Consider the following 23,124-nt stretch of genomic DNA (forward strand, 5'->3'; position numbering starts at 1 on the left):
ATGGATAGAAGGTCTGCTAGAATAAAAGCAGAGTTAGAAAGATATGGTTGGAGAGTTTCAAAGAAGTTTAAATATAGGAAGGGAAGACCCATAAAAGTCTATGACAAACTGGCTGGTCTTCGCTACGAGATGGACTTAGAAACAGCGCGCGCCAATTATCCAAACAGACTAGAGAGGTTAGAAGAAGAACGTCTTATGGACATGCCTTTCGATGTTAGTGAGCCTCAAGTTGAAGGACACGACGGCTTTGCCAGATTCTACTGGAAACATGACGAACAATTGCATCCTTTGAGACGGAAAAAAGGAAAAGGTGAAGACGCACATGCTCCCATGGAAAGAACAAGATATGCATATGAAAAGTACCGTGAAGTTAGAAGTCAAATTACATCTGGTCGAACCTTTACAGTAAACTTTGACGAAGGAAAGAACAAAGAAGGCTTCATGGGTGTACTTGCTGCAATTCAAGACGGAAATAAGAAAGGACACAATCTCAGATTGACCATAACGGATTTGGACGGTCATATATACTATGCAAATGGCAATGAACAAACAGCTGCAAAACTTCTTGACGCTTTCAAGACTACAAAGAGAGAACAAATGGTTGACTCCGACTCAGACATTTTGAATGCAATTGAAGGAATTGTAAGTGTAAAGTTCGAATGGTACCAACCTAACCCTCAAGCAGTCAGACAACATGTTTGTTAGATGAGAAATATGAAATGGCATACCATTTTAAAACAATATATTTTTACATATATTAAATGCTTCAGGTTGAAAGAATACGGTGGAGCCAAAAGTGGCTCGACCTCAAAACAAGCATTTTATGAGCTTACAAAGGGTGTTATGAATGAATTCAAAGGTATTTACATACATCCTGACCTCGTTCATTTTGTTGCTAAATTCAGTAAAAATATATTTTAGGGTAGATGGTTAGATCTAACCTCTTTTCTACCCCGTTTTCTACCCTCTTGAATTTGTCATGAATTTCATCGTAAATGTTTTGTCGAAACTTCTTCGTAAATGTTTTGTCATGATTTCTTCGTAAATGTTTTGTCGAAACTTCTTCGTAAATGTTTTGTCATGATTTCATCGTAAATGTTTTGTCGAAACTTCTTCATCGTAATGAGCGTAAATGACCCAAAAATATATTTTAGGGTAGAAGGGTATATCTACCCCGTTTTCTACCCTCTTTTCTACCATCGTAGAAAACACACAAAACTCTTGAATTTTGTTGCTGAATTCAATAAAAATATATTTTAGGGTAGAAGGGTATATCTACCCCGTTTTCTACCCTCTTTTCTACCATCGTAGAAAACACACAAAACTCTTGAATTTTGACACTTTCACAAAAAACATAAAAAACATAAAAAATAAAGTTGGTTTTTTTAAAAAAATATTTTTTTATTTTTATTGTAAGAACATGTTAGCAACAACAGCACCAAACTCGTTAGTCATGAATCCAACTTCAATGTTAGTAGAAATGAAAAGCTTCATTCCTTCTTCATATACTTTTGAAACAGAAATCCAGAAGATAAAGCAGGAACTTTTAACATCTAATTTAAACTGTAGTGCGAAAGATGAAACAAATGAAGAATATCTTTATGAAATGCAGGACATTATTGACCATTTGCCTAAACTACCTGAAATTCAGCAACAAAAACTCACTATTCCTGAATTCGATGAAATTAAAGTCAAAGCAACTGACTCAGTAGAAATAAAGAAGTTCATACGAAAGGTAAACTATGAGTTTCTAGGATTTCATTGCAACCACAAAGTCATGGACAAAGATTGCGACATGGTATATAAGAACATCTCTGACATATATAAATCTGAAGAGTTTAAGACCTACGACAACTTTGTTTCGTTAGTTGCTGAATGTGTATGGCAGATAAGAGATAAAGATAGAAGAGGTAAAGTATGGAATGAACAGATAAAACCAACTGCTTTTGAGTTAAAGAAAACCATTGACGCCTTAGTCATACTAGCAGGTAAGATTTCAATGTACAATGCTAAAATGAACCCACAATGTTCTAAATGTAAAGCAGCAATGAGGAAATATAACTACTCCGTCAAAGAGATAGAACGTATGAGAAACGACTATGCTGACTTAAAGAAAGAAGTAGAGAAACCAGCAGAAGATAAAATGGACATGTTGACATTTCTGAACAAAAACTATCCAACAGCTGACGATTTCCTTCTTTCAGATGTCAAGAAGAAATATAAAGATACATTCAATATTGTTAAAACATTCGATGTACTGACAGAAGAAATAGAAGCTACGAAATTGTTTAGAATTTCACGAATTCACAATGTTTACCATGTAAAACGCTTATAAAATAACTGGGGTAGAAAAGAGGGTAGAAAGGAGGTTAGATCTAACCTTCTACCCTAAAATATATTTTTATTGAATTCTGAGTAAAATTCTGAGTAAAATAACGTTTACCATGTGAAACGTTTATAAAATAACTGGGGTAGAAATGAGGGTAGAAAACGGGGTAGATCTAACCTTCTACCCTAAAATATATTTTTGTCTGATTTACGCTCATTACGATGAAGAAGTCTTGACAAAACATTTACGAAGAAGTCTTGACAAAACATTTACGAAGAAGTCTTGACAAAACATTTACGATGAAATCATGAAAATTCAAGAGGGTAGAAAAGAGGGTAGAAAAGAGGGTAGAAAAGAGGTTAGATATACCCATCTACCCTAAATTATATTTTTATTGAATTCAGCAACAAATTTCATGAATTTCCTTAAGATAGAAAAAATAAAGTTAATTTTATTTTTTTTATTTTTTTATTTTGTATGTAAAGACAGATATGTCAACAACAGAGAACACAACAACAGTTATAGTCCATGAAGCTATAAATGAAGAATATGAGTGGGTTCAGTTTAACAAACAACTCCGTCTCATTCGTTCAGTCAAAGACGATATGTACCAGATGCAAAGTATTTTGACAGCATGTTTTGCTCCAGATACTAAGAAACCACAAGACTGGTTTGAATTAAATAGCACTCATGAACTCCTCAGTGAGTTTGAACATGTAGAACTTAAAAAGATGTACCAAGACAGACAAAACTTACCATCACATCTAAAAGGTATATATGTTCATAAGTTCCTAGTTAGTTCAATAGCAATGTGGGCTTCACCTCGTTATGCAATCTACATACTTATGCTACTTGACGAACTTTGTACAAAGCAGAGAGAAGATATGATGAAAGAAGACAAAAGCATTCAGAAAAGAATACCACGTTCGGTACCAAAAGGAAAGGAAAAGAACTATAAGTATATGATTTATACTGAAGAGATGGAAAATGAAGAAGACAGTGACATGGTTATGTTGCATTTAGTCAGAAGAAACAACAAAAGCTTTTACGACCTTGCTAAGATTTACAAATCTGACAGAAATTGGTTCTATCGCGAAAACTTACCGATTTCAATGACACCGAATGAAGATGTGAAACAAATAGTTCAAGATACGTTACCTCAAACACACTATGATATTAAAGGTTGTACAATACTTACCTTCAAAGAAGATTTGCCGCTACTGAAAGAAAAAATAACAGAGTATTTTGACAACTTCAAACAAGTAGGGTAGATGAACCATTTATTTTTACGCTTGACTTCAGATGGCTCAGGTAGCTCTATAAAGTAAATTGCCTCGTCAAATCCTTCTGGCATTCCGAATCCTTCCTTCTGGCATTCCGAGTCCTTCCTTCTGGCATTCCGAGTCCTTCCTTCCGACAGAAAAAGTTTTTCCTTCCAACAGGAAAAGTCCTTCCTTCCAACAGGAAAAGTCCTTCCTTCCAACAGGAAAAGTCCTTCCTTCCGACAGGAAAAAAATTTCTTGACAACTGGAAAAATTTTTCTTGTTGTCCGTCCGTAAACCATTCAAATTTTCGAAAATTGAGAACTTTTTGGTCGAACTTCAGAAAAAGTTTTTCCTTCCGACAGAAAAAGTTTTTCCTTCCGACAGGAAAAAAATTTCTTGACAACTGGAAGAACTCTTCCTTCCGACAGGAAAAAAATTTCTTGACAACTGGAAGAACTCTTCCTTCCGACAGGAAAAAAATTTCTTGACAACTGGAAGAACTCTTCCTTCCGACAGGACACAAACGAATGTCTCACGTCCCTCTTCCTGAATGCCTTCCAAAGCCAGAAGAACCGACAGCCCCAGCACCACAACAGACTTACTAAGACTAAACACTTAGATTTTTCAAGCTTGACTTTTTACAATTTGAACTTTGTTCGCGTAGATATGAATTCTGAAAGAAGTATGAGGGTCTTGTATGACTTTGTACTTCTCCCATAGTTCATGTCTGTCAAACTTACCTGCCATGGACTCTTTCATAAGTTCCATGAAATCGTCTTCGGACAATCCAGGGAAAAGTATGATATCAGTAAGTATTCTTTTAACATCCTTACTTAAACTCTTTGCTGTCTGTACACAAATGACAACTGAGATGTTAAAGTGTCTGAGCTTCTTGAGAATTCGACACATGTCTTGTTCTCTGTTCTTTAACAAAGGATGAGAAGCAAAGTCATCTAAGATAAGAAGACATCTGTGAGGGTAAGTCTTCCAATCGTAAGATTGCAATTTCTTCGAAATGTATTCTATCTCTTTCTGTTTGTTTCTGAAGTGTTTCTTCTCTAATATTCTCTGCATTTCCTCATTTGGGTCTTTAAACTTCGAATTGACATACTCATTTATAGCATTGTACTTCAAAACTCTTCTTTGGTACTTCTTTATCCAATCTAACAACTCAGAGTCTTTTATACATACTAACTTAGACTTTTTTATAATATCTTTGAACGAATTGACGGTTTGGTCAAATTGACCAGAAGTACTACAAATGACAACTAACTCATAAAATGGGTTCTTCTCATCTAGTTCTTGTTGTTGTGCAGCCATTTTAAGATAAGTGAAAGTCTTACCCGACCCAGGCGGTGCGATTAGACCTGTTATACCATTCTGAGCAAATAAGAACTTGTCATGTATGGGTTTTATCTGAGCATTTTCCAACTTCCTCTTGTTCTTGTTTAAAACATTCTCAAATTTCTTGTCAATGTCAGCAAACTTTTTTTCTAACATATTTTTAGAAAAATTAAAAATTTTATCTTTTAGGAAATGTCTAGCGATTTCGCTATCTATATTCGAGACAAGCTTTTCGACAGCAAAACATCTGTCGACCATAAAATCTTACATAGTGTAAACAAGAAAGGTGAATTTGTTCTAAAGTTCTGTTTCTGGGAATATGACAAGAACCATAAAACATTAAGCAGAGCAGTCTTAAAATTTGTCAATGACAGACTTGTTGACAGAGATGACGCCGATTGGAAAGATGAAGTCCAACAAAAGTTCTTAGAATGCAAAGAAGACACATGCGCTGTTCTTGAAGATGAAATAGGAAACAGAATAGAAGAGCTATTAAAGGACAAAGAACTTTTACATAAATATGGTTCTGAGAAGTTTGACATAACTCCACCAGAGAAGAAGAAGAAGAGAGAGAAGAAAGAAAAGAAAGTAGAAGAAGAGAAGAAAGAGCCAGAGCCAGAGCCAGAGAAAAAGAAATTTGACATGTAAAAATAAAATTTTATTTTTAGAACATTTCTGGGTCAATGTCAATGTTCTCTTCCTCTTTAGGAGCAAACACTGGCTTAGACTCTAAAATCTTTTTACCCAATTTACCTTGAACTTCAACTATCTTAGACTCATAATATTCATAGTCGTCTGCTTTCTTTGGTTCATAAGGTATAACAAGTTTGTATGCTTTGCCTTCTTTAAGGTTTGAAAACCTTCTGTCAAAATTTTCTTTGACTGCTAACAAACCTTCTATGTCTAAGTCTTCAAATTTCGCACCATTTTTAGTCACAACAGCAAACTTAACTGGTTCGATGTTCCAAACTTTGTCAAATGTAGACTTTTCAAAATGGTAGAAGTAAACATTCAAATAAGCGAATGGGTCTAGTTCTTCTTTGACTTCTGTCATGTACTTGTTGACTGAAATATATTTCGTCATCTTTTCTATCGGATAAAAAAATATTTTTTTTTAAAAAACGTTTTAAAATGGTATGCCATATAGCTTCTTGAATTTGTTAAGAAGTATTTGAACGTATTTTCCATCTGTATCTCTAGCGTTTACATAAGCATAGTCCGCCTTAGTAAAACATACTTGTAATTTTCTATAGTTTACGCCGGTATAAAAGTAGAAAGAGTCTTGTTCTTCGCTATAGTAGTAAAACTCAAACGTATGCTCGCCATAGTCTGTAATTTCAATTGCTTCATCTTCTAGTTCGTCGACAAATTCGAATACTATATCTCCAAATTTGCCTCTGTTCTTATTGTTTTCAGAACGAGTAACCCAACGTAAGTTCTCAAGTCTATTGTCGTTTCTTATACGGTTTATATGGTCTACAAAAGGTAGATTGTTAGGATTCGGTATAAAATGAGTTGCAATGACAACATGTTTAAAATAGCATTTCCCACTCATCCTCATAATAGCATATCCTTTATTTCCCTCCCATCCGCTTAAAACTCTTTTTGTCTCTTTGTTTCTGACTTCAAATGACTCACAACAGTGAATTTCATATTTCTCATCTAACAAACAAGTTTCCCAACGGTCCTTTCCAACAAACTCAGCGTACATTTCAAATAAAATAAAAAAATATTTTTTTTAAAATTTACTCAGAAAAATTTTTCTTTGTATATACGCCGTTCTGAACATCTAAAAGATTTTTGACATTTGCCAAGAATGTTCGTTTAGACGCTGTCATATAACCATACTCTTGGCAATATTGTTTATATGAATCGTACAATGACCTTTCATCTAAACACTCAAAGTCGTTTTCATCTATAAACAGTTCATATACACTCTTGTTTGCTTCTAACAATGTTTGTCTCTCTTCGGTATGTGGAATTTGTCTTGGATTGAACTTTGAAATATCTAATGTCATGAAATATGAGAACAAGTGGTTGTAAAAGTTAGGTGTCAAAGTTTCTGCTAAGTCGTCAAAATATTCTGTATCTTGCATATGAGAATCTGACGTTCTGACAACTACATATCTTCTGTCAGAACTTTCTAACTTCATCGGAACAACATTGTTTGAAACCATGATGAAATTTGCAACATTTTCACAAACTCTTTGGTCTTTATATTTTCTTTCAACAACTCCAACTTTGTCTGTTATAAGACTCTTCAAAGCATCTGAGTTTAAAACCTTTGTTGTATCTATACTTTGAAGTTCGTTACATACTATAAGTTTCATATTCTCTATTGAAGAGTTAAATTTACCGCAGATGTTTTCTAAGTTTGTCATATTAGGGTTCGAATAGCCCTCTAACAGTTTGCACAAGATATCTGTAAAGAAAGTGTTCTTACCAGTTCCTTGTTTTCCAATTATAATGAGAGCAGTTTCATTTTTAGCACTTGGATGTTGTAAGATGTTTGCAAACCAACATAAGATATACTCATAGACTCTTTCGTTTCCATTGCATATAATTTCTTTGACATGGTCTAACCAAGCTTCTATAACATTTTCTTTCCATTCTACTTGTTCGTATTTATATCCAGTGAAGATAGAATAGAAGTTTGGAGATGGTGTATAGAACTTTATACCACGAACTGAAAAATCTTCTAACTTTGACAATAAGATATCCCAAGCATCTAACATCTTCATACCAACTTGTACGACTTTTATTTTCTTAAGTTTCTGTCTACATTCTTGTTCTGAAACTATGGTTGCTCTTGGTTTGTTAAAGACAACATCCCATTCTTTCATGACATAACATTCTGGGGCAGAGTCGACATAAATGACTAAACGTTTCAAATTCTCGACTGCTTTGTTATAGTCTCTAAATGGACACATATTTCTGAACGCTTGGAAGTCATAAAAATCTGAAACGTCTATTCTGTACATTTTTATAAAAATAAAAAAAATATTTTTTTTATTCTTGACTTTGTTGTTGCATTTGTTCCATTTGTTGCATTTGTTGTTCTTGAGCTATTTGTTGTTGAAGTTGTTCTTGTAGTACAATACTTTCACCAGTTGCATCTTCCAATTCGAAACTTTCTGCCGTCATTGACAAATACATAGGACATAAAAGTTTTACAGGAACAAAGTTTGCGTCAACTAAGGTTAAGTTTATGTTTGCTAAAGTGTTTGAGTTTACTAAAGCTGAAAACTCTGCATTCGAATGAACAATAGGCAAACCAGCAGAGAAAGTGTTGTTTATACGCATGAGTATCTTTTGGTCATAGTAGTTTCTGTCGACATTCGAATAGCACTTTGAACCTAAGTTTGAAACAATATATAAAATAGGTGTACTTAAAGTCAATGGAACGGATAGACCTTGTATGACACCTTTTCCTGTTATAGGAAACTGTTGGTAGTAAAAACCAGATATAAGTTTTGTATTATAGCTCATATCGTTTATACTAAACTCAGTCGGACATCCAAACATAATGAAACCTGCTCTAGTTGCAGCACATGTTACATCCGTCCTTAAAGTATTAAATAAGTCAACAAAACCTGTTGGTGGTATATCTGAGTAAGTATCTTCAAAGAAGTATTTTTTACCATTCACAACAACAAAGTCTTCTGGTGTCAAAAGAGCAAAACAGGCTTTAGTCGTCATCGTGTTTAAGGTCAGTTTACAATATCGTCCTTGAGGACTTTGTAAGTTTGTTGTTATAGAATTATATGACTCAGGGTTTTTAGTCGTAATAGTATAAACCACTATGTCTTCTGCCATTTACTTAGCAACTAAATTTTAATGAAATGTTGTGGTCGTCAAATATTTTTATGACGTCTGGGAAACTATATTTTAAGTTCAACGTTTCACCTCCTTTCATAACGTATATCTTGTCAATGACATTATATGAAACACCACAGCAACTAACGTCGGGTTCTATTTCTTTGATGTTTATATCGTCTGCCTCTGTCAAAAGTTTCAATAGTTCTTTTCAAAACTTCATGAGGTGCGATGACATATGAGTTCACTTTTACAGGGTTGTGCTCAACCAAGTTTAACATTATACCCAAAGCTTGACAAATCTTCTCCTGAGTTTTAAGTTTGTCTTTAAGTTGTTGGTAGTCGTTTCGAATATCTGCAACAGAACTTAAGTCTCTGCTAACTTCAGGGTATGTTGGTTGTTCTTTTACAGGAACTATTGTTATACCATCTTCGTCTTCGTATGGTTTCCCCACTTCAACATCTCTTTCTTTGACATTGACAACAACACTTTGACTGTTTGTTTGAGTTGGTGAATTTAACTTCACATCTGCCACCGCCATTAAACCTTTTGAAACACTTACGCTTCTATTTTTCGGAAATGACATTTTACTAAGAATAAAAAGATGGACGTATTTGAGTATCTCTTCGAATTGAAGCAAAACAAAGTTTACACACACAAACAATACAAGTTCATTGACAGAATAGTTCTTTATACAAACAATGGAAAATGTTATAGAATAGCAGTCTTTGCTGAACCAAAATATTTTCATAAAGCAAAGAAAGTTGGTATAACTGAAATGGTGAAAGTTCTTGACGTTGACAAAAATATAACAACAAAACTGACCGATATTTCTAAAGGAAAGTTTATAATACAATATTATATCAAAACTGGCGTACTGTCAATATTTGACGGAGAGAAGTCAGTTCAAGAACAACTTACTGACCTGCTGCCAAAATCTGCTCGATGGAAGCTGTCGTTATGCCAATCTGAGGAGCCCCAGCAGGTTTCATCGAACGAATCTTCAAAAGAGCATCTTCTGTGAAAAGTGCTATTGGTTTTGTAAACTTCTTTGCTCTCAGTTCATCTGGACCGTCTCTGTCACCAGTATATTGTATTTGAACTGTACCAACAGTTGAAATACCACCCATAAAGTCTTCTGAGTCAGCAAATGGAATGCCAAGCCAAAAGTTTGAACGGTCTCCATTTGTATATTGAGTTTTTGACCTCCTGTATGAGTCCATACTTTCACATATGGCATAATAGAACTTTGCATTTCAGGGTTTATGGTTGTTGTGAAGTTGTTGTTAAAGTTCATAGCATCTAATGTCAAGTTGTATGACCTCATATCCTCAACTGTAGAATATTCTTCTCTTGGATAGTATTTGCCATCTATGTTTATATGGTATTTAATACCAGGGTTGTAGAAGCAAGAATAGTCATTTATAGTTCGTCTGAACAGTACAAACATAGTATCTGCATGTTTTCATTGCAGTTGTTAAAGCAATATCTGTTCTTGCACCTGGGTCAGCACTTTGGTTTCCAACTTCACCTGCAAAGTCTTTGACAGATATTTGGTGTATAGGGAACATAAGTGGAACTGCAATATATTTGGCAGCTAAAGCATTTGAAATATCTGGGTCCAACATATAGACTGCAAGTCTGCTTTCTATTCTCTTGCATTCAAACTTTTCGCATGTGAACTTAACTGGGTCCCAAGCATCTCCAGCAGCATTGAAATAATAGTTTACTTCAGTGTTGAGGTTTGAGAAACCAAAGTCTAAGTCAACTTTGTTTTTGCAAAAGTCGGCGAATGACATTTTATTTGTTCCCACTACTTCTGTAAGAGTGAATGGGTCTTGTGTTTGGTGCAATGACTAAGTTATTTTTGCTTGGAGTAAGTTCGATAGAAATTTTTCCTGCCCAGTTTGGCAAGTATCTTAAAAACCTGAAGATGAGGAAAGATGACAAAGGAACTCTAAGTTTCAGTTTTACTTTGGTTACTGCTGCTGCAGTTTGTCCAGAAAGGTCAACATAAACTCCTGGAACGTTAGGGTCAAGTCTTCTTATTTTCTCAATAGTTGCATACTGGTCTGTTTGTTCTCTAGCTTGTGGTTGTACTGAGTTTCTCAAAGCGAACCATTCATAGTTTGCCCATGTTACTGTTTGAACTAAGTCAGAGTTAGAATATATCTTATATCCCATGAAAACTTCTGGAGCATATTGGTATCCGACATAGAAAATTCCATTGCAACCTTTCTTGTCAGACAACTTGGCAGAAGGTTTTATTTCAATGTCTTGTTCCACGTATAAGAATGAGTTGTCAATAGAAATAATATGAAACCTGTCGCAAGCAATATCTACTGTTGTTGAAGAACCTTCTCCAAACTCACCTACATTTCCATAAGAAACAGCAGTTGTATATTCGTAAGTTCCAGGAACTATTTCTGACCTTCTAATGGCATTGTCGCATTCGTTATACCATTCGGAAACATTTCCATTCATAGCATCCAAAACTGTTGGCGTTATATTCTGAGCGGCGTACATTTCATATGAGTAAAAATATAGAATAGTTGGATTTATGTGTCATAATAGAACCCACGTGGACCAAGCTTTACTTTCTTCCTGACTGAGTTTTTAACTCTTCTTTTTCCTTCATTGCCCTCTGCTTGAAGTTGTTGCATCTTTGCATTATGTTCATCTAGTATGTTGCAAATTTCCCATGTCCTTTTTGCCTTTTGGCTCTGGTCGCCCATCTCAGGTAACCTATATCCTAGAAAGAGTTTGTCATAGTCTGTATTTGAGTCTTCGCGTATTGTTTGCATGACTCTTTCCTGAGTTTCCGGTTCAAGCTCTTCAAACAGTGCCTGTCCATATGGAATATGCTCGTTTCCAAATATATGTTTTTGTAGCCATTCTGGTTTTCTTTCCATGTTACCAACTATATCTTTTGTGAATGGGAAAGCTTCTACCCAATCTTTCAGTCTTGCGTCGTTTATTTCTGTAGTTGGTTTTATTTTGTCAAGGAACATGTTTTTCAATACTAACATTTCATTTGGTACTGTCCATTTGAGTTTTCTTAAATATTCATCCCTTCTCGGTTCATTGTCTGCAAAGTAAGTTTTTATGACATTTTGCAAACTTTCGTTTGCAAGGTCATGTACAATAGGTTCTCTTCCTTCTGTCTCCCTAACTTTCTTTCTAAACTCTTCACCAAATATACCATCTCTATGGTTCTGTGTAGTTCTTTGAGATAAATGTTCTAGAACGTCAGGTGTTATATTTCCATCAGCCATGTTCATTTCATACTGGTCCAAAATATCTGCATGTTTCATATCTTTCAATGGCATTAAAGCCGCGCTTAAAATACCAGCTATATCTGGTTCACCATTGACTTCCATTGCGTCTACAACTTCTTGGAATTGTGGTTGTAAGTTTATGAACCACCTATCCGGGTTAGCTTTATGACCCCATCTCATTGTAGTTCCATCGTCTGCAGAAACAAAAGTAGGTTTGTTTCCATCTTGGTTAGGTTCTGAATGAACTTTAAACAATGTTTCATTTCTATATGTTTTCTTGAAATTTAACCTTTTATTTTCACCGAGTTCATCCGAAGATTGAACGTTAAATGCTCGTAAGTAAAAAGGGTTGTTGTATTTGTGTACATTTTCTTTCAGTGCTTCCATTCTATGCTGAATATTTTCATCTGGTGCTGGAGTCTTTTGTATGTCGGCAAACATTTTTCGATATTCTTCTACTATGTCAGCCGAATTTTTTTTAGACTCCTGGAAATATTCCATATTCTCCGCATACTCTTGTTGAGGGTCAAGATTTTTCGGCTGTTCCAAATCTTCATCTAGTTCTGTGAAGTTAGTTTCCAAAGGAGTGACTTGTTCGTTTCCTTCAGGCTCTTCTAGCTGTTGTTGCTGAACTATTTCTTCCATGTCTGGTTGTATCTGAACTTCTTCCTGTGGAGTTTCTTGTACCTCATCTGCTGGCATTTCATATATTCCGAGACCGTTTTCAACAATTTCCCTATCTACGTCATCCGCATTCATAAGCTTTTGTTCTTTCGTTCCGTCTCTATTTTTTACGCGTTTCATGACGAAAGTTGAATTGTCATTTAGCTCTGACATCAAATATCTCGGAGTAAATTCATCCATGTCATTTGGATGATATGCTATTAAATCATATCCCTTAGCGAGCTTGTATTTTCCAGGTTTGAGATTATATCCGTTTTGGTGCTGAGCCATAAAGCTAAATAGGTTCGGGTCAGTATTTCCATCCTTGAACTTTCTAATAGCTTCTTTATATCTGTCACTAAAGTCAACAGTATCTGGGAAACCACACTCTTCTTTAAGCATTTTTAAGAATTCTTGGTTTCCTTGTTCTCTACTTCTTTTATGTCCTTGTTCTGTTTGTGGTTGTTGTTGTGCAGGGTTTTGAACTGTTGGTTGCTGTGCTGGTTGTTGTGTTGGTTGTTGTGCTGGTTGTTGTTGTTGTTGTGTTGGTTTTGGTGCATGCCTGTGTCTGTGTCCATGTGACGATGTAAATGTTCTAGGTAGTCCTGGTGCAGGTGCTTCTCTTGGAGGGTTTGGTGGTATATAAGTTCCACCAGCTGGCACATATGTTCCATCTGCAGCGTAATGTCCTACCTGACTTTTCGTTTTTAAGAAAGCATTTACTAGGTCTGTTTTGGTCTGTTGTAACTCTTTTTCTTGACTTTTCACAACAGTTGCTCTAACGGCGTCATAGGCACTTTGAACTGCCTGTCTCGTTGCTGCATCTGTTATTTTCGTCATATTTTGTGCTACTTCTTTTAACTCTTTGTCGAAACCTTCAGACTTCAGTTTCTTTCCAGATGAGAAGTCGTTCACTTGTTTCACCTTACTATGAAGAGCTTCGAAAGCGTTCTTAAAGTCAGCATTTGTTAAAGCTTCATTTGAACTATCTTCATCCGCTTGTATTTTTGTCCTTATTGACCCTATAAGCTGGGCTGCTTTAGCGTTGGCTTGGGCATCTAACCAGTCATTGTTAGCTTTTATATATTCTGCGCTTTTCATTGCCTTTTGCATAGCCGCGTCGTTATTTTTACTTTCTTGTGCTAAGTTTTCATACTGTACGGTTTGGTTTTGCAACTGTAAAAGTTTTTCTGCCTTTACATTTGCTTCAACTTCTTTTTTATACTCATCGCTTTCCATATATGTCTTCAGGGCTTTTTGTTTTATCTCTTCATCTTTCAGTACTTTATATTGAGTAGTATGGTTTTTCAAATTTATGACATCTTGTTCCATTTTTGCTACTTCTGTTGCTTTTTCTGACACTTTTTTCGCATATTCCTCTGTACTTAGTTCTTTCAGTTGTTCTTCTTTCTTCTTTTTTTCTACGTTTAACTCATTGAGTTTCTTTGTGTGTCTGTCATATTCTAGTTTCTTTTCGTTTTCACCTATTTGCTTCTGTATGTCTATGTTTGACTTTTTGACATCTGTTATTTGATTTTTGAGTGAACTCAAATTCATTTGACTTTGAGGGTTATATGCTGTTCCGTCTGCAGCTCCACCATAGCCTGCCATTTTCGCTAAAAGTGCCGCTCTTAAACCTCCACTCTGTGCACCAACAACTCGGTTTAAAAGCATAGGATTGCTTGACATTTGTTGCAACATAGTGGGGTCATTCAGCATTTGTTGTTGCAACTGTTGTTGTGGTGTCAGTTTTACTATTGGATGTTTCAATGCTCTCTTCCTCTTACGTATATTCTTACGTAGCTTACGTGGCATTTTAAGTGAAGTTAAAAAGCGGTTTTTGACAGATGTTTTATTGTGACTTCTTCGTAAAGACTTTGTTGAGATTTCTTCGTAAATGAGTGTAAATGACCCAAAAATATATTTTAGGGTAGAAGGGTAGATCTACCCCGTTTTCTACCCTCATTTCTACCCTCTTGAATTTTCATGAATTTCTTCGTAAAGACTTTGTTAAGACTTCTTCGTAAAGACTTTGTTGAGATTTCTTCGTAAAGACTTTGTTAAGACTTCTTCGTAAATGAGTGTAAATGACCCAAAAATATATTTTAGGGTAGAAGGGTAGATCTACCCCGTTTTCTACCCTCATTTCTACCCTCTTGAATTTTCATGAATTTCTTCGTAAAGACTTTGTTAAGACTTCTTCGTAAAGACTTTGTTGAGATTTCATCGTAAAGACTTTGTTGAGATTTCATCGTAAAGACTTTGTTGAGATTTCTTCGTAAATGACCCTAGTAGTATATTTTTGGTGTAAAATTCATGAAAATTCAAGAGGGTAGAAAAGAGGGTAGAAAACGGGGTAGATCTACCCTTCTACCCTAGTAGTATATTTTTGGGTCATTTACACTCATGAACTTTCTTGTCTATGTTTTGTTAAGATTTCTTCGTAAAGACTTTGTTGAGATTTCTTCGTAAATGACCCTAGTAGTATATTTTTGGTGTAAAATTCATGAAAATTCAAGAGGGTAGAAAAGAGGGTAGAAAACGGGGTAGATCTACCCTTCTACCCTAGTAGTATATTTTTGGGTCATTTACACTCATGAACTTTCTTGTCTATGTTTTGTTAAGACTTCATCGTAAAGACTTTGTTGAGATTTCTTCGTAAAGACTTTGTCAAGACTTCATCGTAAAGACTTTGTTGAGATTTCTTCGTAAAGACTTTGTTAAGACTTCTTCATAAATGTTTTGTCAAGACTTCTTCATAAAGACTTTGTTGAGATTTCTTCATAAATGTTTTGTCAAGACTTCTTCATAAAGACTTTGTCAAGATTTCTTCGTAAATGTTTTGTCAAGACTTCTTCATAAAGACTTTGTCAAGACTTCTTCGTAAAGACTTTGTCAAGACTTCTTCGTAAATGTTTTGTCAAGATTTCTTCGTAAATGTTTTGTTAAGACTTCTTCGTAAATGTTTTGTTAAGACTTCTTCGTAAATATTTTGTCAAGACTTCTTCATAAAGACTTTGTCAAGACTTCTTCGTAAATGTTTTGTTAAGACTTCTTCGTAAAGACTTTGTTAAGACTTCTTCATAAATGTTTTGTCAAGACTTCATTTATACTCATTCATCCTCAGGGCTAGAAGGCACGAAGTGCCTGGAAGCCCCACTCCCTTTTTTTTTTTTTTTTTTTTTTTTTTTTATTAAATAATAGTTGTTTATAAATTATATTATATTATCATTTAATATTATTTTGATAATGAAGATTTTATTTTGCAATAATATAAACGAAATTTTTTACCTTATGAACTTTTGATGGAAATATGCAAATTTAAAATAATAAAGAAAGCCGCGAGCGAAGCGATCGGCTTAGTTCGAAGATTTTGATTCAAATCTTTGCTGATCTGTAATTCGCGGAAGCCGCGAGCGAATCGAGCGGCTTAGGTCTAAGATTTTGATTCAAATCTTTGCTTATATTCCTTAAATTCTTTATGAAACTCGCAACAGTTCCATAAAAAATTTTAAATTCTAAACTGTCGAAATTACCGATCGGTAATCACACCCTTCACGGGTGTGTCACTTTTAGCTAAAATTACCCCTACTCTTTTCGCTACTGGTGCCAAAAAGTTTGCAACGGGTTTAATAATCTTTTTATAAACCCAACCCGCAGCTTTCTTAATGAGTAGGGGTTTATAAAAAGGTTATTAAACCTGTTGCAAACTTTTTGGCACCAGTAGCGAAAACGGCAGGAACTATCATAGGTGGAGTATTAGGTACAAAAGCAGGTAATCCAGCGATGGGAGCACAAGCAGGTAACGCAATTGGTGGAATTGCTGAAGGAATACTTAATAAAATAGGAGGTAAATAGTGGAAAAATAAATAAATATTATTTTTATCTTAGTATCGGTTGAAGTCTTTGATAAACTTTTTCTCCTTTATTTAATATTTCTCTTATTGGGGCGGCTTTTGGCGTTATTGATTCAGCAACGTCACTAATTGCTTCTTTATTCTTAAATATCCAATTTGCTCCTTTCTTCATTGTTTCCCAAACTTTATGCGCTCCTCTTTTTACTTTATCCCACAGTTTCTTAAATATACCTGCAGCCATAGTTGATTATTTCATTAAAATTAAAAATTCATTTTCATCTTTTAATTTTGATTTTTTATTTATTAATAAATGACGACTAACTATTTGGTGCCAAACACTAAACCGATTAATGGAAATGTATTTCATTCATTCGAAAAGATAAATGAAATATTCGCAAAGAATGACGGTAGAAGATATTATAGAGAACTTGAAAGTTCATGCTATGACTCTGATGCTCCATATTTTGATGATAAACAAACTCATTTAAGAATTACAAATCCGGCTCATGATGTGAACCAATTAGGTGACACATATATTAAACGCAAAGTTAAAGCAACTCTAGTTTCAAATAAAGCTTTCACATGTGATGCCGCTTTTAAATGCATGCGTTTATTCGTTGGTTACAAATCATCAAATCAAAGCTTTAAACAATTAGAAGTAGAAACCGAAAGAGGTGATGCCGGTTATCTTCAGATGGATTGCGCCCGTGAATCTTTCGCATTTGCAACATATAAACCAAAATCAGAAAGGAAAGTTAAAAAGTTTGTTCATTCGTTATATAATAATGTTCAAAAATATGATAACTCAGTATGTGGTAAATATATTGACCCTTCAGAAGTTTTCAAGAACGCAAATGAAGAAGTTGATGTCACTTTTGATATGATTATTCCGGTAAATGATTTGTTAGCATTTCAGGCGTTCGATGATTATCCTAAATCATTTGGTGAAATCATTCTTAAATATTATGTTTTCAGGGATACTTTAGTATTTTGTCAGGTTGACCCGTTAAGAGTTGCTGATTTACAAAATTACGTTTATGAAAAGATAACTGATGAAAATTATGAAAAGATTATGAATCATGTTTATAAATATGATCGTAAATTCCAACAAATCGGACTTCCTGCCAAATTAATTACAAGCTTAGCCGCCATCTGCTGACGCAACAGTTGATAACGTTATTATTTCATGCACAAAGATGGAAGTTTTAGAGGATAAATGCATTACACCAGGATATGGTTTAATTGAAGAATCAGTTAAAGCAATACCACGTTTATTCAGTAAGGAAGATCCATTCATGATTCCAGCTCAACATATTGACGTTCGTTCACTAAATGGAGGTTGCATCACTCCTGAAGGTATCAGCTCAGATTTCTCATACGCTCTTCATAATGTTACAGATGTTGTGTTAACATTTCCGAAGAATGCAATGCAAAGAACGGTTTTAGAAAATCCAATGCTTCGAGGTCTTCAGGTCACTATAGATTCCAGAAACTTCCCCGATCAAGCGATGACCACAGTGGGTGACATATTCTTTACACGTATGCTTCAAGCTTCTGATTTAGATGGAGTGAATGAATGCACGGAAGAATACGAGGACTCATTAACTAGACCACTGAATGATGATAATGGCACGCCATTAGCTAGAACATGGAAAGACCAAACTTCATTCTTATGCACTATTCCAGTTCAACGTGATGGAGCGGTATATTCTTTGATGGATTAGAAACTTTCAACTCACAAGTTACAGTACAAGTGAAAGCTTATCCAATCATTCAGGGTGAAAATGACACTTACTGTTCAAAGGTGACAAATCCTCCTCAGGTTTGGTTTACTAGGACTACGTATTGGACATGGACACCGGATGAAGGTTTGAAATATCATCCAACAGGTACACCACCGCAGTATAGAAGTTCATATGATGAAATATTGATGAATAGAAATGTTTAAAATTATAAATTTATTTTTGATTAAATGGATTTAAATTCTGAAGAATTAGCAGGAGTATATAATACATACATAGATGATATGATTAATGAAGCATTGAGTGATAATAGAAATGCTCTATCTAAGGAAAAATTAATGAAAATTCCATATTCTGAATGTTACTTAAATTCAATCACTGCAGCAATTGGTAAACAAAATAAAGGTAAAACATTAACGATATTAAAACAAATTATCATTATTGCTAACACTTCCCCCTATTCACATGTGTTAATTTATATCAACCGTTCAGGTTCACCTTCAGATGATACATTTGAATCTTTAAAGCATTTAATCAAAATTCCAATTATTTATTTATCACAAGAAGAAGCAGAAGATTATTTAAAAAACTTTTTAATGTATAAAGAATTATATAATACAATCAAGAAGCAAGGATTAGAGGATAAAATTATTGATAAACAACGAGATGAATTATTTGAAACACTTTCTATTTCAAATTTTGATAAAGAATTTTTGCATTCACTCATTTTTCTAGATGATGCAGTGAAATCAAAACTAATAACTAATGAGAAATCATATTTTAATCAGTTATTAACTCAATGTCGACACATTCAGTGTTCATTCTTTATGGCTGTTCAATATTTCAAAGCATTAAGCACAAACATTAAATCAAATCTGTCCACCCTTTTCATTTTCAGTGGGTTTAGTCGTCAACAGTTGAACGTTATGCTTTATCAAGTGAATTTACCAATGAGCATTAATGAACTTTACACACAATATCAGCAATTAGGTGAACATGGAAAAATAATAGTTGATTTAAATAAAGGAGGTGTTAAATTTGATTAACTTTTTATAATTAATTTTTATTTTTTATTTATAATTAAACATGACAGAAATAGCAAATCTTCTACAGGTTCCATTAAAACAAGGGACAAACAAAAAGGGTGCATATTATAATAGAACTATGAAAGTTCCAGATGGAATGAAAGAATTAGTTCATATTGTTGCTGGTCTTCAAAAAGATGTTAAACAAATGAGAAACGTTTTAACATTACCAGAAGCTCAAGCATATGCCAAACGTCATGGTCCAAATTGGGAAGCACACGAAGAAGACATTACGGGTCCAAATGGAAAACCTGATGGTATAAATGAAGTTTTCGTTACTGATGGTCAAGGTAATATTAAAGTCATAAATGGTTATAAATTAACTGTATCCGATTATCCTAAACGTAAAGCATATAATGAACGTTATCCTATGAAATTTGATGAAAATGGAAAAGCTGTTAAACAATACATTAGAGAAGGTGAAAATGGTCCAATTAATTCATACCGTCATAATCCATATTCTTATTTCAATGAAGAATTAAATGCTATTGAAGAGGGACCGGATGGATTACCACAATATTCTAACCAGTTTGATGGTCAATATGCAAATATTAGACCTGAAATTCCAGCTAAGAAATTCTTTAAAGTTGCTTTATTCGATCCAGTGTTCAATGAACAGAAAGAAGCAATGAAAGCAGAATTTAAACCAATTCAAGTGGCAAGAATTTCTTCATCTTCACTTTCAGAAGCGTTCAAGGAATTGATAAAGAAACCACTTTATTCTCAACAAGGTTATAACTTTGATTTAATTAAAGAAAGTGATAGACGTAAATTAGAAAAATCAGATGGTTTTAAGAATGCATGTAATGAAATGATTAAAGATATTGTAAATGATAAAATAAGACTGGAAGAAACTCAAAGCAATATCAATAACATAATTGGTGCAGTTACAAAGAAAGTATAAGCAAACAATGATGAACCTTGGGATATTACCGTAACAACTAAATAAAACTTTAAATATATTTTTCTTTTTTTTTATTCGATTATAAATGAGAAGACGTTTCACTAGTCAAAAGAACACTAACGCAAAAGCAGAGATTACGGTTGGTTATAACGTAAATGATGATAAATCACGAATTATTCAAAATGTTAAAGTTAATGTTAGCCCTGAATTAACTCGTGACTTACCGAAAAAGGAGGAGGATCAAAATAAAGAAGATGGAGACCCAATCATTTTATCTGAACCCGGTAAAGAACCTGTTGAAATTCCCACTTATCCAACATACCCCCACCTCTTTCATCAAACATCGAGAACCCAGGAATCTACGATTACAGTCGCAATGCGCCATATAAAATAGACATTAATTCTGAATTAATGAAAATTTACCGTGATATAATAATTAATAATTATGATTCAATAATAAATTTAATTGACCAATCCGGTTTAATTATTTTACCTTATGAATCATTAATTCACATTATCGCCATTCTTTGTGATGTTCAAGATTCAGACGTTAAGATTCAATTTTTCATAGATGATGAGGTTTCATGCTGCGGAACAGTTGCAAAAATAAATCCTATAAAGGATATTAGCACAATTAAGATATCAAAGAACGGAACAATAACTGAACTACATTTAACTTATAATAACATATACAATAAAATAGTTGATGAATATAAAATATCACTTGAAAAATTCTTTGTTAAGGCTATTTAATATTCAAGCATTAACATTATTGAATAATAATCCTTTGAATCATAATCAATAATAATTGACCTTTCACCAGTTTCTATCGTTTGTTTTATTTCTTTTTGTTCCCCACTATCTGGATCGGTCATTGTAATTGTTTTTGTTATAGTATCAGCTTTATCTTTAACTTCAATCTTTTTTCCATCGGGATATTTAAACCAAAATTCCAAAAATTCGATATTGTCAATCTGTTCATATTTTAATCTATCAATTACATTTTTAATACCATCTGAAAATCTTATGAAATGGTCATTATATGGGTTTGATTGAACTAAATTTGAATGAAGTGAAATATAACCCGATGATGAATATGACATTGACTCATATTTTCTGAAAACACTAAAATTTATAACATGAATGAATTTCTTATTCGTTGAATTTATGAATTCTTGAGGTAATCTTATTCTAGTTTTATTTATCACTGGAAAATAACGCTTTACCATATTTTTAATCGTAATAAAAATGTCAATTATCAATATTATTTCGAATAATAACTGTGAATTAAATTTAACAGTTAGCGGAATTTATAATGTTACTCTCGTTTCTGTGAGTGGTAAATTTAATCCCATTCTTTTAGACCCTTCAGATTATATATCATTTATTAAAGATGACCATGAAAAAACGTATGATATGTATATAAATAATGTGATAACGAAATGGGATATTAACATGATTTTAAGTTATTTAAATGAATCATTTATCATATGGTATGAAGAAAATTTTAAATCAAAACCCGATAAACTTTTTGAACTTGATGAAATAAATAACCTTATTAAATTCCGCTGAAAATTAAATTTTGTACTCCTCATCTTCGTTCATTGTTGGGAATATTAAATTTTGAAAAAGATGTTGGGGATGTTTTGTATTCTGACACTGGTTCCAATTTCATTTTAATCAAATGTGATAAAGTTAATACCCCAATGAGATTTTCACATCAAACATTAGACCCTAACTCTTACCCATCAATACAAAACATTTTATCCATCAACTTAAACACATTTTCTTTATCATATCCGTTTCAATTATCCGGGAATTCATTTATTCTTCATTCAAAAGATTTATCAAATATTAAATTTAGAATAACTGACCTATTTGATTGTGATTTAGAATTCATGAATGAAATATTATGGCAATTTCAAATAGAAAAAATAGCTGATGAGATAACAGATTAAATATTTATTTTTAAATCATAATAAATGATTAAACAACAGCAACCACAACAACTTAAGGCACAAAGCACCCAGGTCCCTCAGACCATTACATACGCCATATATGCATATAATTCAAAGACGGCAGAACAAACGCAAAGGTTGAAATATGGAGATTTGGAGATAGTATTGAAAAATGACCATTTCGAATTCGTTTGCAAGGGTGGTGCAGTGATATCAAATATAAAAGAAATTTTATTTATGAATTCAAAAATTAAAGGAATAACGGATGATATAACATCAATTCCACCAGAAGAACAGAGATATTACGCATTAAATGCATTTCCTAAAGTTTTGAAGATTGGAAGATTTAATTTAAATGAGGAATTCATAAAAGTTTCCTAAATGACATAATGAAGAAAGCAGATAAGGAATGTGTTGCTGCTGCGTTAGAGAAGAAAGCGGATAAGGAATATGTTAACGAAAAAGATAATGAAATTAAAGAAAGTGTTGAATGGTATCATGAATGGACATCAAAGATTTTAAAAACTAAAGCCGATACAGGATGGGTTTCAGGATGTTTAGACCTTAAAGCGGATAAGGAATATGTTGACGCTGAATTAAAGACTAAGTTAGAGAAGAAAGCAGATAAGGAATGTGTTGCTGCTGCGTTAGAGAAGAAAGCGGATAAGGAATATGTTGACGCTGAATTAAAACAATCAGAGGTCTATTTTACTCCTCCATTTTTAAATTTTATGAAATCATCAGATAAAACCTTTGATATAGATTCTTTTGAATGGATATGTTTCGATGGAGTGACCATGTATTTATTTTATACAGCTGGAGTGCTTTATTATTTTAAAACAAATGATTTTCAAAACTATGAATCATTTACTCCATCTGTTT

The 23,124-nt window shown here is 33.6% G+C and overlaps 12 protein-coding genes across 12 annotated transcripts, besides 3 other annotated features; 4 read left to right on the forward strand and 8 right to left on the reverse strand.

The window, feature by feature from the left end:
* TVAGG3_0597290 (uncharacterized protein) lies at positions 1-705 on the forward strand (the record flags this gene model as incomplete). Its single annotated transcript, XM_051239651.1, has 1 exon — positions 1-705. The coding sequence occupies one exon, from the start codon at positions 1-3 to the stop codon at positions 703-705; it is 705 nt and encodes a 234-aa protein (XP_051097475.1).
* Positions 1-11,227: part of a mobile genetic element that runs on past the window's edge.
* Positions 1,421-2,335, forward strand: TVAGG3_0597300 (organellar and viral DNA polymerase type B; the record flags this gene model as incomplete). Its single annotated transcript, XM_001298815.1, has 1 exon — positions 1,421-2,335. One exon carries the CDS (start codon positions 1,421-1,423, stop codon positions 2,333-2,335), a length of 915 nt encoding a protein of 304 aa, XP_001298816.1.
* Positions 2,821-3,600, forward strand: TVAGG3_0597310 (KilA, N-terminal/APSES-type HTH, DNA-binding family; the record flags this gene model as incomplete). The annotated part of the gene is made up of 1 exon (XM_001298814.1): positions 2,821-3,600. The coding sequence occupies one exon, from the start codon at positions 2,821-2,823 to the stop codon at positions 3,598-3,600; it is 780 nt and encodes a 259-aa protein (XP_001298815.1).
* Positions 4,219-5,094, reverse strand: TVAGG3_0597320 (protein of unknown function, DUF4106 family; the record flags this gene model as incomplete). The annotated part of the gene is made up of 1 exon (XM_001298813.2): positions 4,219-5,094. The coding sequence occupies one exon, from the start codon at positions 5,092-5,094 to the stop codon at positions 4,219-4,221; it is 876 nt and encodes a 291-aa protein (XP_001298814.2).
* TVAGG3_0597330 (uncharacterized protein) lies at positions 5,470-5,586 on the forward strand (the record flags this gene model as incomplete). The annotated part of the gene is made up of 1 exon (XM_051239652.1): positions 5,470-5,586. A coding segment is annotated over one exon (117 nt), but the record flags the coding sequence as incomplete, so codon positions are not given.
* TVAGG3_0597340 (protein of unknown function, DUF4108 family) lies at positions 5,603-6,022 on the reverse strand (the record flags this gene model as incomplete). The annotated part of the gene is made up of 1 exon (XM_051239653.1): positions 5,603-6,022. One exon carries the CDS (start codon positions 6,020-6,022, stop codon positions 5,603-5,605), a length of 420 nt encoding a protein of 139 aa, XP_051097477.1.
* On the reverse strand, positions 6,065-6,493 carry TVAGG3_0597350 (His-Me finger endonucleases family; the record flags this gene model as incomplete). The annotated part of the gene is made up of 1 exon (XM_051239654.1): positions 6,065-6,493. One exon carries the CDS (start codon positions 6,491-6,493, stop codon positions 6,065-6,067), a length of 429 nt encoding a protein of 142 aa, XP_051097478.1.
* Positions 6,684-7,319, reverse strand: TVAGG3_0597360 (Poxvirus D5 protein-like family; the record flags this gene model as incomplete). Its single annotated transcript, XM_051239655.1, has 1 exon — positions 6,684-7,319. One exon carries the CDS (start codon positions 7,317-7,319, stop codon positions 6,684-6,686), a length of 636 nt encoding a protein of 211 aa, XP_051097479.1.
* Positions 7,471-7,919, reverse strand: TVAGG3_0597370 (uncharacterized protein; the record flags this gene model as incomplete). The annotated part of the gene is made up of 1 exon (XM_051239656.1): positions 7,471-7,919. A coding segment is annotated over one exon (449 nt), but the record flags the coding sequence as incomplete, so codon positions are not given.
* On the reverse strand, positions 7,948-8,754 carry TVAGG3_0597380 (uncharacterized protein; the record flags this gene model as incomplete). The annotated part of the gene is made up of 1 exon (XM_051239657.1): positions 7,948-8,754. One exon carries the CDS (start codon positions 8,752-8,754, stop codon positions 7,948-7,950), a length of 807 nt encoding a protein of 268 aa, XP_051097481.1.
* Positions 11,228-11,313: 86 nt separating the features above from the next.
* TVAGG3_0597390 (protein of unknown function, DUF4106 family) lies at positions 11,314-12,135 on the reverse strand (the record flags this gene model as incomplete). The annotated part of the gene is made up of 1 exon (XM_051239658.1): positions 11,314-12,135. One exon carries the CDS (start codon positions 12,133-12,135, stop codon positions 11,314-11,316), a length of 822 nt encoding a protein of 273 aa, XP_051097482.1.
* A 1,528-nt stretch (positions 12,136-13,663) lies between these two features.
* TVAGG3_0597400 (protein of unknown function, DUF4106 family) lies at positions 13,664-14,511 on the reverse strand (the record flags this gene model as incomplete). Its single annotated transcript, XM_051239659.1, has 1 exon — positions 13,664-14,511. A coding segment is annotated over one exon (848 nt), but the record flags the coding sequence as incomplete, so codon positions are not given.
* Positions 14,512-15,885: 1,374 nt separating this feature from the next.
* Positions 15,886-16,290: a mobile genetic element.
* A 1,636-nt stretch (positions 16,291-17,926) lies between these two features.
* Positions 17,927-23,124: part of a mobile genetic element that runs on past the window's edge.

Source organism: Trichomonas vaginalis, chromosome II, assembly GCF_026262505.1.
Source record: "Trichomonas vaginalis G3 chromosome II, whole genome shotgun sequence".
In the NCBI taxonomy this organism is placed as follows: Eukaryota; Parabasalia; order Trichomonadida; family Trichomonadidae; genus Trichomonas; species Trichomonas vaginalis.